This window comes from Trichosurus vulpecula, chromosome 3, assembly GCF_011100635.1.
Source record: "Trichosurus vulpecula isolate mTriVul1 chromosome 3, mTriVul1.pri, whole genome shotgun sequence".
Taxonomy (NCBI): domain Eukaryota; kingdom Metazoa; phylum Chordata; class Mammalia; order Diprotodontia; family Phalangeridae; genus Trichosurus; species Trichosurus vulpecula.
In genome coordinates, this window is record NC_050575.1 from 45,557,830 (window position 1) to 45,570,011 (window position 12,182).

At 33.5% G+C, this 12,182-nt stretch overlaps 1 protein-coding gene across 1 annotated transcript in view; it reads right to left on the reverse strand.

Moving 5' to 3' along the window:
* Positions 1-3,733: 3,733 nt before the first annotated feature.
* Positions 3,734-12,182, reverse strand: part of LOC118842014 (MAM domain-containing glycosylphosphatidylinositol anchor protein 2-like) — a 132,964-nt gene continuing 124,515 nt past the window's right edge. The window contains exon 4 of the mRNA XM_036749710.1: positions 3,734-3,843. Coding sequence (XP_036605605.1) covers positions 3,734-3,843 — 110 coding nt within the window. The remainder of the gene's footprint in view (positions 3,844-12,182) is intronic.

Consider the following 12,182-nt stretch of genomic DNA (forward strand, 5'->3'; position numbering starts at 1 on the left):
AAAAAAAAATCAAACAAAAAAAAACTCCTTAAAAAGTAGAATTGGTCAAATGGAAAAGAATACACAAAAGGTCACTGAAGAAAATAATTCCTTAAAAACTAGAATTGGGCAGATGGAAGCTAATGATTATGAGACATTAAGAATCAATCCCCCCCAAAAAACCCAAAAGATTGAAAAATAGAAGAAAATGTGAAATATCTCATTGGAAAAAAAAACTGACCTAAAAAATAAAGGAGAGATGATTTAAGAATTATAAAACAAGGGAGGATTCTGGAAAGATGGCTAAGTAGATCAGAAAATTCCACGCTCTCAAGATTTTCCTTCACAAAAGAGATAAAACAGTGCCTCAGGGCAAACATACAAGAGTAAAACTAAATGAGACCAGGCAGAAGAAAAATCACCAGACAAGGTTTGGCCCCAGTGAAGAGTAAAGGGCAAGCCCTGGGGTTAGCTGGGTGGGAAGTACCTTGACCCCAGCTACAGAAACTTTTACGTCTGGGACAGTGAAAGGAGTTGGATGTCTGAGCTGGGAATGGTTGAGGACCTCTACTGACAAAGAACACCAGATCCAGCTGTGCTGTGGAGATGCAGTGGAAAGAGAAGGAACCAACACATGTCCAGTGAGTACAGAAGCAGTGAGGCGAGGCTGTGGGGACTTACAGGAGGCTCGAGGTCTTGGTTTGGATTCAAGGTAAGAAAGGAAAACTGAAGGAAGATCTGAGGCGAGAGGCATGATCCCCCATACCCCAGGACTAGGGGTGATTACAAAAATTAAGCTATTAAAAATGCACAGGCAAAAGAGAAAGAATTCAATTATGGAAAGTTACTATGGGAATAGAAAAGGGTTCATCTTCAGAGGAGAATAGTGAAGAAAAAAAAACCTCTCCTATCCCAAAGAATAATGTCAAGTGGTCACTTGCCCAAAAAGAATTCATAGAAGAAAAAACCAAATGAGGGAGATTGAGGTGAAAAAATTAGAACAATCCAAGAAAAACAAGATTATGAAAAGAAAGTCAACGAATTAGAAAGGGAAATTCAGAATCTTAAGGAAGAGAATGACTCCTTGAAAATCAGAATTGGGCAAGGAGAAGCTAGCAAAATTATAACAGATCAAGAAATAATAAGACAAAATATAAAGAATGAAAAAATATAATAGAATGTGAAATATTCATAAGCAAAACAATTGATCTGGAGAACATATCAAGAACAGAAAACATAAGAATAGTTGGACTACCCCCAATCTAAGATCAAAAAAAGAATCTTGACAGAATAATAAAAGGACTAATTAAAGAAAATTGTCCTTGAGCATTAGAATAATATGGGAAAGTAGAAATAGAAAAAATTCACTAATCACCAACTGAAAGAGATCCTACAAGGACAACCTACAGGAATATTATAGCCAAATTCCAATACTCCAGCTCAAATATAAAATATTACAAACAAGAAGAAAAAAAATTACATGTGGAAGTGCCACAATTAGAATCACACAAGACCAAGTAGTGGTGACATTAAAAAAACACAGGTCTTGGAACACTATATACTGAGGAGCAAAAGAACCGTACTGAAAAAAAAAAAGAAATTCTGGCTGAAAACATACCCAACAAAACTAAGCCTAATTCTGAATGAAAATAAAATGACATTTAATGAATCTTCAGACTTTCAGGACTTCACGGAAAAAAAAAAACCTGAACTTAATCAAAGACAAGGACAGACAGTTTACCTTTTATGTATGAAAAATGTAAAACATACGTCTAAGATTGTTATTAGTAATTGGGTAGTTTGTAAGAAAGATTGGGGTAGACCTGAGCATGACATGACTTCAAAGAATAAAACCATTCAGGAACAGCTAAAAAAGAGTAATTATCTTATACAAATGAGGTGCAAGAAGAAAAACTAATACAAATATACATATATATATATATATATATATATATCTAGAAGGGTATAAAAGTCTAAATTTAGAAGGAAATAAAATACTAATAGGATAGGGAAGGGGCTCTCCTCCCTTTTAGAGGGGAGGGTGAGGGAATAGATCAAAGGTTCATATTAAAGGTTGTTTAAATTTATGGGAATGGGAGGATAAGGGAGGGATTGTTAGAGGATGTGCAGGTTAAGTAATAGGAGGCAAGGTAGAAATAAAGAAGGGGAGTCAGGAGAAATAGGAAATCAGAGATACATATAACATAAAAATAAAGATTAGGAGTAGAATCTGTAAGGGGAAGTATATGTTTATGTATATGTGTGTGTGTATATTTGTATACATGTATGTATATATCTATATATAAATATAACCATGCTTAATTGCAGCCTGAAGCAGGGGAGAAGGGAGAGGAAGGGGAAAAAAGAACAAAGTAAAAAGTATGTAACAGGGAACAAAAGAAAACCTTCAAAGAAGCAAAGAAAAGATGGACTGCTCTCAATACAACACAGAGTTTTTAATATATAGGTTTTCTTGAAATGGAAATTTATTGTTAAAGATTTAAGTATCTATTATGTTTCTTTTTCTTTTCTAATTATTTGTTAAATTTTCATAAAAAAGAGAGAAAAAATAATTATTAAATAACCTGAAGACTCTGATCAGAAAAAGAGCCTACACATCATCTTTCAAAAAATTATCATGGAAAACTGTCCTGATATCCTAGAACCAGAAGGTAAAATAGAAAGATAAAGAATCTACCTTCTGAAAGAGATCCCAAAATGAAAACTCCAAGGAATAGTATAGCCAAGTTCCAGAGCTCCCAGTTCAAGGAGAAAATATTGCAAGCAGCCAAGAAGAACCAAGATTTAGCAGTTTCCACATCAAAGTATCAAACGGCTTGGGATTATGATATTGCAGAGGGCAAAAGAGCTGGTGTTGCAATCAAGAATGACCTACCCAGAAAAAGTGAGTATAATCCTTCAGGGTAAAATGGATATTAAATGAAATACAGGACTTTCAAGCATTCTGATGAAAAGACCAGAGCTGAATAGAAAATTTTACTTTAAAAAACTGTAAACTGGAAAGAGAAATCATAAGGGACTTGATAAGGTTAAATTATTTACATTACTATATGAGAAAATGATACTTCTAACTCCTATTAATTTTCTCATTATTAGGGTAGTTAGAAGGAGCATACATAAACAGATAGTATGAGTGTGAGTGGAATATGATGGGTTGGTATATATATATGTGTGTGTGTGTGTGTGTACATATATATATATATGTATATATATATGTATGTATGTATATATATATATGTAAATTAAGGGATAAGAAAGAGGAAAGCAAAGCACTGGGAGAAGGGGAAAGGAAAAGATAAAACGGGGTAAGTTATCTGACATAAAAGAGGAATGAAGGAGCTTTTACAATGGAGGGGATGATAGGAGAAAAGCACATGGACCTTATTCTCATCAGAATTGGTTTAAAGAGGGAATACCATACACACTAGATTGAGTATAGAAAATACAGGAAAGTAGGAGGGGAAAGGGATAAAAGAAGTGGAGGGAGCACTGATAGAGGGGAGGTAAGATTGGATCAGGTAAAAGTAACAAGCAATACAGGATATGAATAGATAATTTTCAGATGAAGTAATCAAAGCTATCTATAATCATGAAAAAATGCTCTAAATCACTATTGATTAGAGAAATACAAATGAAAACAATTCTGGGGTACTACTTCATACATCTTAGATTGGCTAACAGGACAGAAAAGTAAAATGACAAATGTTGGAGGCTTTGTGATAAAATTGAGACACTAATGCTCTGTTGGTGAAGTAGCATACTGATTGAACCATTCTGTAGAGTAGTTTGGAACTATGTCCAAAGTGCTGTAAATTCTCTGACTAAGCAATACCACTACTAGGTCTGTATCACAAAGAAATAAAAAACAAAAATGAAAAGTACCTATATGTACAAAAAATATTTATGGCATCTCTGTTAGTTGTGGAAAAAGAACTGGAAATTGAAGGGATGTCTATCAACTGGGGAATGACTAAATAAGTTGTTGTATATGATTGTGATGGAATATTATTGTGCTATAAGAAATGATGATCAGGATGCTCTCAGAAAAACCTGGAAAGAAATGAAATGATGTGAAGCAAAATGAGCAGGATGAGGAGAACAATGTATATAGTAACAGCAATATCGTATGATGATCAACCATGAATGACTTAGCTATTCTCAACAACACAATGATCCAAGAGAATTTTGAAGGATTTATGATGAAAAATGCTATCCACATCCAGATAAAGAACTGGTGGAGTCTGAATGCAGATCAAAGTGTACATTTTCCTTATTTTTTCTTGTTTTTGTCTGTCTTCTCTTTCATAATATAACTGGCAGAGAAATGTTTTGCATGACTACAGAAGTATAACATATGGGAAATTTCTTGCCTTCTCCATGGGAGAGGGGAGAATCTGGAATTCAAAACATTTTGAAGACAAATGACAAAAATTGTGTTTACATGAAATAGGGGAAATAAAATACTAAATTAAAATTAAAAGGAGCTGTTTTCCCATTTAAAAAAGTACAGTCAGTACTGGAAAGGGTGGCCATAGAGGCTGCATCAGCAGGAGGAAGTCAGGTCTTGGTGAGTTCCAGAAGATAAAAGTGAAAGAGGAAAATATTTAAGATGAAGACAAGTTTGTTGCCTATAGAATTGGAATTCCTGAGAACGTAGTGGAAGAGATGATTTGAATGGCACTCTGGGGTGGACATCTTAAGGGGGATGGAAAAAAAGGAATTGGATGGTGAAGGAGGTGGAATGAGGTCTTGATGATGACCTACAAGAGTTCAGAATCACTGGGATGTAAAAAATATGACCAGATGTGAGTGTCTTTAGGGACAGGACTGGAATTAGAAAGATTCATCTTCTTGAGTTCTGATCCAGCCCCACACACTTAGTATATATAGTATATATAGTATAGTAGCTGTATGACCCTGGGCAAGTCACTTAAACCTGTTTGCCCCAGAAGGGGGCACAAAGAATGAGAAACAATCGAAAAACAACAGTGAGTGTGTTAATCAATCAGCGGAAGACATCTTTCCCCTTCCCAGGGGAGACTACAGATTAGGTAGGAGACAGCACAGCAGAAGATGGAAGTCCTGCTCCCCAAAAGACTTTCCTCTTCTTCCCTCAAGAAGACAGAAGGTGCAAAGTCAGGTGGAAGGTCATTTCTCCTTGAATACAAGATAGGGATCAAGTGTATACAGCAAGAAGACTGAAAAAGAAATGCAAGTCATACTGGCTGAGATAGACATTGTGTACATGTCCTGTGCTGACCTTCTTCTTTCTCTGAGCAGAAAGAAATAGAAGGTAGATGGTTTTGTCTTTTTCTATTTCAAGAAAAAAAAAATTGTGTACTATTGGAATTAATTGTTTGAATGTTTGATCAAATTTATTTGTAAATCTGATTCCAGGGTTTCTTTCTTTGGAAGTCCATTTGTGCCTTATCCATTGAAAAACAAACAAAAAAGAAACCTGCCACAAAACCCATAAGTTTTGGTTATTCACACTCTTTATTTCTTGTTCTATTAATATGATAAGTTTACATTTTTGTTAACATGTATTCATTGAATTTGCCAGTTTTAAAAATAGTTTCTACTAATCACTTTTATTTGTCATTTACTTGTGGATTCCCCTTTTCCTTTTTGATAACATATAATTTATTTTTTCCCCCTTTTAAAACATAATCAAGGTAGCTAAAGTCTTGTCTGTTCTTTTGATTTTTGAAAAACTAGCTCATAGTTTTACTTACTAATTTGGTTTTTTTTAATTTCCATTTTGTTTATTTCTTCTGTGCTTTCCAAAATTTCTATTTTGATGTTCAAATTGATTTTTTAGTTTGATGGGTTTTTAAGTTCATTTTTAGTTGCACATGAAATTCATTGATTCCTCACATGCACACACACACAGATCATTTGTTCTTGAAAGTGTTTTGAGATATAAATTTCCCCTCAGAACTTTGCTACATCTCAAAATTTCTGGTAAATTTTCCAATTTCTGTCATTTTTTTTGATAACCCAAAACTGACAAGTAGAAGAATTAGAGGTCACGGTGAGAATGAAGAATGTAGTTTGGAATTGCAAGGCAGAGGATCAGTGAAATGACAACAGATTATGATTAGATAAAGGAATTTCAGTTTATGAACATGGAAGTAGAATATTTGTATATGGTGCCAAGATCAAAGGCCTGGATATCTCTGCATGTGGAAGAGAAAATTGAGAAATTTGGTGTTTGCTGGGAAATTTATACCTGTTTTCCTGCAGCCTCTCCAACATTTGTAATTATTTTTTCTTACCAACTTAGCCATTCTGTGTGAAGTAGAACCTCAGAATTGTTTTAATTGAATTTCTCTTATTATAAGTGATTTAGAACATTTTTTTTCATATAACAGTTTATAGTTTGGATTTTGTCCTTTGAAAGAAGGTTGTTTGTATTCTTTCCCCTGCTAACACTAATCAAGCATTTCTGGGTTTCACAACCAGTCCTCTATTGTTGTTTCATCCTGCATCTTCTCTTAGCACCTTGGAAGTTCCTTGAGTGGAGCATCTTATCACCTCTGTTACTTAATGATCCTAGAAAATCCCCCTACAAGGCCCACTTCACACTTTCTCCCACTGGCAAGTTCCTCCTTTTTTAAAGAAGAGGTTTAGAACAGATTGCCTTCACTCCAGTCCTTCTGGACAATTTCCTTATATTCCAGACTTTAAAATCATGCTCTTCCCCCACAGTCTCTCTGGGACTGAGCTTCAGAAACATACCCCTCTTGAGACCCAATCAATTTCAACATTCATTTAAGCTAATTAAGGCCAGGTTGCCACCAATACATTTAATTGTGGTTTAAAATAGGCAAAAAGCCAGAACTGTTCATAAACAAATGTTACCCACAGATGAAACATAACATCTAAGACTGAGGTTTGCCCAAGGGTCAAATACAAGTACATAAATTAGTTAGGAGGACCATACATTTATTAGCATAGGATCTGCATACATCAGCATAAGCTGCAACCCCTTCTCAGTCAAAGGCTATTATTTCCACCCTGAAGGTTGCTATTGCTTGTCTTTTTCTCCCTTTGTTCCTTCACCCTCACCTTCTTCTTTTGATGTCTATTTCCAATCAGAAGGATACAGATTGGTGAGTGGGCTGCGTGAGGGGAAGGAGGAGCCATATACACAAAACATGTGAGAGAAAGAGTTCAAAGAGCAGAAATGAGGCCACTTATATCTTGACAACCAGCATCAGCCAGGAAAGATTTAACACCCAGCATCATGTGGCTCTAGTATAGGAATACAGGTGTTCTGTTCAGAGACCGTATCACTTACTAACAGGTATAACCATTGCAGTTATTTTTAGGCTGGGGTAAGCATGATAAAATATGCTCAATGTGTTCAGCATGAAACAGTCATTAAATAAACTTCACAATTCATTAGTTGAAATAAATGCAAATAATAGTTAAGGCAAAAAAAATTATCCTCTTTTGTTGTGTTTTCTTCTCTATAAGAATGAAGGTTCCTTAAGGGCATAGATTCTTTTTTTTCCTTTGCTTTTGATTGTATCCCCAGCACTTAGTACAATGTTTAGAGTAGTGTAAACATTTAATAAATGCTTGTTTTGTTGATTCCTCCCTTATGTTGATAATTTATTCATTGGGAAATGCTTCATCTGGTTATAAACTTGAATCAAGGCATACAACAATAGGAATAATAGACTTATCTGCAACATTTGCTGCAACAATATCTTCCCCAGTTATTTGTTTTCCTTCTAATTTTACCTGCATTGATTTAATTTGTGAAAAAAAAATTATAGTCAAAATTGTTCATTTTATTCTGTAATCTCTTTCCCTTTTTTGGTATGGAGTTTTTATCCACAGATATGAAAGATAATTTATTCCTTTCTCTTCCAATTTTTTAAAGATGTGATCTTTTATATTTAAGTCACATATCCATTTAGAGTTTATCTTGGTATATGGTCTGAGATTTGAGCTTATGTCTGGCTTTTACCAGATTTTTCCAGTTTACCTGGCAGTTTTTGTCAAATAGTGAATATGTTTATCCCAGTGGCTTTGGTCTTTGAGTTTATCAAAAACTAGGCTACTAGGTTTGTTTGCCTCTGCATATTGTATACCGAATCTGTTCCAGTAATTGACTTTTCAACAATTATAAATCATTTCATTGGCTACTGACTTGTATTATATTTTGAGATCTTTCTTTTTTCTTCTTATTTTTTTTCATTATTTCCCGTAAGATTCTTGGCCTTTTCCCTCATCCAGATGAATTTTATTATTATATTTTCTAGCTCTATGAAATGATTCATTGGTTCTTCATTATGGCACTGAACAAGTAAATTAATTAAGGTAGTTTTGTCATTTTATGGTATATTGGTTCAGCTTGCTCATGAACAATTAATATTTCTCCATTTGTTTTGGCCTCTCTTTACTTCCCTAGAGTTTTGTAGTATTCATATTGTTACTTTGTGTGTCTTTGTTAGGGATACTCTCAAGTGATTTATTTATACTTCCTATAGTTATTTTAAATGAGATTTCTCTTTCTATCTCATATTGTATTTTCTTGCTCATATGCTGAAATGCATGCTTTTTTTTTACATGCTTTTCATGTATAGCCTGCAATGCAACTGAAGTTTTTCTATTGTTTTGAATTGACTCCATGGTTCTCTAACTAAATCATCGTATTATATGCATAAATAAATAAATAGATAGATAGATAAATAGATAAATGAATGAATAAATAAATAAATAAATAAATAAAAGAATAAATGAATGAATGAATGAATGAATAAATGCTCATTTCTTCTTTACTTTCACTTCATAAACCTCAGTATCATACTGGAACAAAATGCATCAGAATATTTTATTCAACTTCAAAAGCAGTTTCCTGATCATACTATAAACACAAATGATTATTAATTTAAAAAAATTAAACATAGAAAAAAAATCCCTTCATTTTGCTGAACTACTTCACCAGCCTTTTTTTCCTCCTCTTTCTCTTTTTCTCTTGTTTCCTTTTACCACTCTAACATATAGTGCCTTGTAACAATTTCTGTGCCTGTGTTGACTTTTCTAATAGACTATAAATTTCTTAATGGCATTATATTTTGCATACTTTTTATAGTACTGATCAGTGTAATGTACGCACAGCCTGATACTTCAATGGGGCTAATTTCACAGCTATGATTCCATTACTGATATAGATTACAGTCCGAATTGTAAGCTTCTTGAAAGGTTTACACATGCCTCCACAGGGGCTTGACAAAACAAGCAAAGGCCTTCTATCTCTTCCCTCATATATATTCCTTTATATCTTTTCACATTGTAAGCATACCAATGGTAGCTTTAAAAATTAATGTGTTTGAATGAACATAGAATGGGTAATATATTGAACTATATGATAGCTGTATATCTTATGTTAACTGCTCTAGATCTGCATACCAAGAATAACAGGAACTATTCACCATTGTGAAAAGTTACTCATATAAAGGAGGGAGAATCACAGAATTCTAAAAGTCTGACCTTAAAATTTTTCTGTTCCATGTCCTTCATTTTTAAATTAGGAAACAAAGGCTTAACCTTTTAGTGGTTAGCTAAGATTATACTAGAAAATAATACCAGAATTAATGATTACCAATTTAATTAAATTATAAGTCATCTTTCCACAACTTCTAATTATATGAAAAAGAATTTTGCATTAGGATAAAGTTGTTTAAAGTAAACATTTCTATTTGAAAATGTTAATCCTCACTTTTGAAGCTACTCTCCAAAAAAAAATACTGCCCAAATGTTTCAATGATATCATCACATACATCAAAGTTTTGGGGGGAAAAACACTAGACTACATGTGTAAATCTAAGTTTATTATCACTTAGTCTACTTTTTAGCTTTATGACAGCACAGAGCATGAGGAAGAGTGCTAGCTTTGTCACCAGAGGACCTAGTCTCAAATCTTGCTTTTGATGCTTACACTTTTGAAATCCTTGATACTAAAAGGCTTCTGAGTTACCTGGATGAGTTACTTTACCAATCTTAGACTCTCATCTATGAAATGGAGATACTTAATATTGATAAAAAAATTATTTTGAGAGTTAAATGAGATAATGTGTGTGAAAGACAAAATTGTGAAATACTTAGGAGATTAATATTCCTATTTCAGACATAAAGGGTGATACCATAAACAAATTAAGGGAGCATGGAAAAATTTACCTGTCAGATGTATGGATAAGGGAAGAGTTTATGACCAAAGACATAAAGAGGGTCATGGGAAGTAAAATGGATAATTTTTATTACATGAATTTAAAGATTTGCACAAACAAAAACAGTGCAGTAAAAATTAGAAGGAAATCAGAAAACTCAAGAAAAAAATGTATAGAAAGTTTCTATGAAAAAAGGAACCATTTCTCAAATATATATAGAACTCAGTAAAATTTATAAAAATATTAACAGGTAGTTTTCAGAAGAAATCAAAACTACATCAAAATAAATCATTTGCTATTGATTAGAGAAATGAAAATTAAAACAATGAAGTACCACCTCATACCTATCAGATTGACTATCATGATAAAAAAGGAAAATGACAAATGCTGGAGGAGATCTAGAAAAATAGAGACATTAATGCTCTGTTGGTGAAGTTGTAAATTAGTGCAATGATTCTGAGAACAAGTAGGAACCATGCCAAAAGGCCTATAAAATACATACTCTTTGACGCAGCAATACCACTATGAAGTCTAACCTCAAAACAATCAAAGAAAAGAGAAAAGGACCTATTTCTATAAAAATAGTTACAGAAGCTCTTTTTGTTGTGTCAAATAATTGGAAATTTAGAGGATTCACATCAACTGGGAAATGGTTGAACAAGTGGCGGTATATGATTGTGACGGAATATTATACTTATAAGAAATGACGAGCAAGTTGCTTTAAGAAAAGCTGGGAAATCTTAGATGAACTGATACAGGGTGAAATGAGCAGAACCAGAAAACTGTTGTACATAGTAACAGCAATGTTACAAAGTGACCACCTGTGAAAGATTTAACTACTCTGATAAAGATGATGATCGAAGACAACTCCAAAGGATCCATGATGAAAAAATATTATCAATCTCCAGAGAGAGAAATGATGAATCTGAGTAGAGACTGAAGCATGTTTCCTTCACTTTCTTTATTGTTTTTGGCATATGTGTGCTTCCTTTTGTAACATGGCTAATATGTAAATATATTTTGCATGTTTTCCATGTAGAATTGATATCATATTACTTGTCTTCTCAAGGGGTTGGGGATGTGAGAGGGAGGGAGAAAACCTGTAGCTAATATTTTTAGTGAATGGTAAATTTTTGTAAAATATAAAATTTAAGGATATAAAAATATTTTATAAAAAGATTAACCACGTGTCATTTTTGGGTTTGATGAACCAGGTTTACCTTAGTGGCACTCTTAATAATGTTCAATAATGTTTAATCATCCTAGGAAGGCTGGCTTGTTTGTTGTTGTTGTTGTTGTTGTTTTGGGGGGGGGGTGTATATGTGTGTGTGTGTTTTTGACTAAGAACGTCAACATTTGGTTAGCCTTCCTAAGGGCCCTTAACTCTCATGTATACATTTAGGCTACAAAGCCAAGTTTTATTTACTTTTTCAAATATTCATTTGGATCTGAGCTCATATCAATGTGTGACTTTCCTTTAAACCATGAAATACCAGTACGTCTTGTGTGACATTTGCCTATATTCTTCTGTAAATTCATCACAAATGGTTTACCCAATGTTCTGGAGGCCTTCCTTTGACATGAAAATACCAACAGAGCACAGAGACTGTCTTTCACTTATCCATCACTTTTGCCATGTGACAAGCCAATCTTCTTGTTTATCCATAATATTTTTGATGACATCTTTGCTTTTCTTCTTTGTAATTCCATGTTTGTAATACATTCACACCTATTCTGTATATCTCCATTTACCTCCAAGTGATACTATTCCAAATTTTTAGAGAACACAGTGTTCTATGACTCATGGCCATAAAACAAAACCTGTAGAATAACAGGTCTTTGTTTCAGGAAGGTGTTTGTGTTCATTAAAGTTTCTAAATGTCTTTCCCTTCTCTTGATGATACTTAGTCTCTTCTTTTGTGTCTGTACAGTTTCATAGAGAGTATGCATGGATATACAAGCTTCTTTTCATGTCTGAAGTCTCATCTTTATATGTCT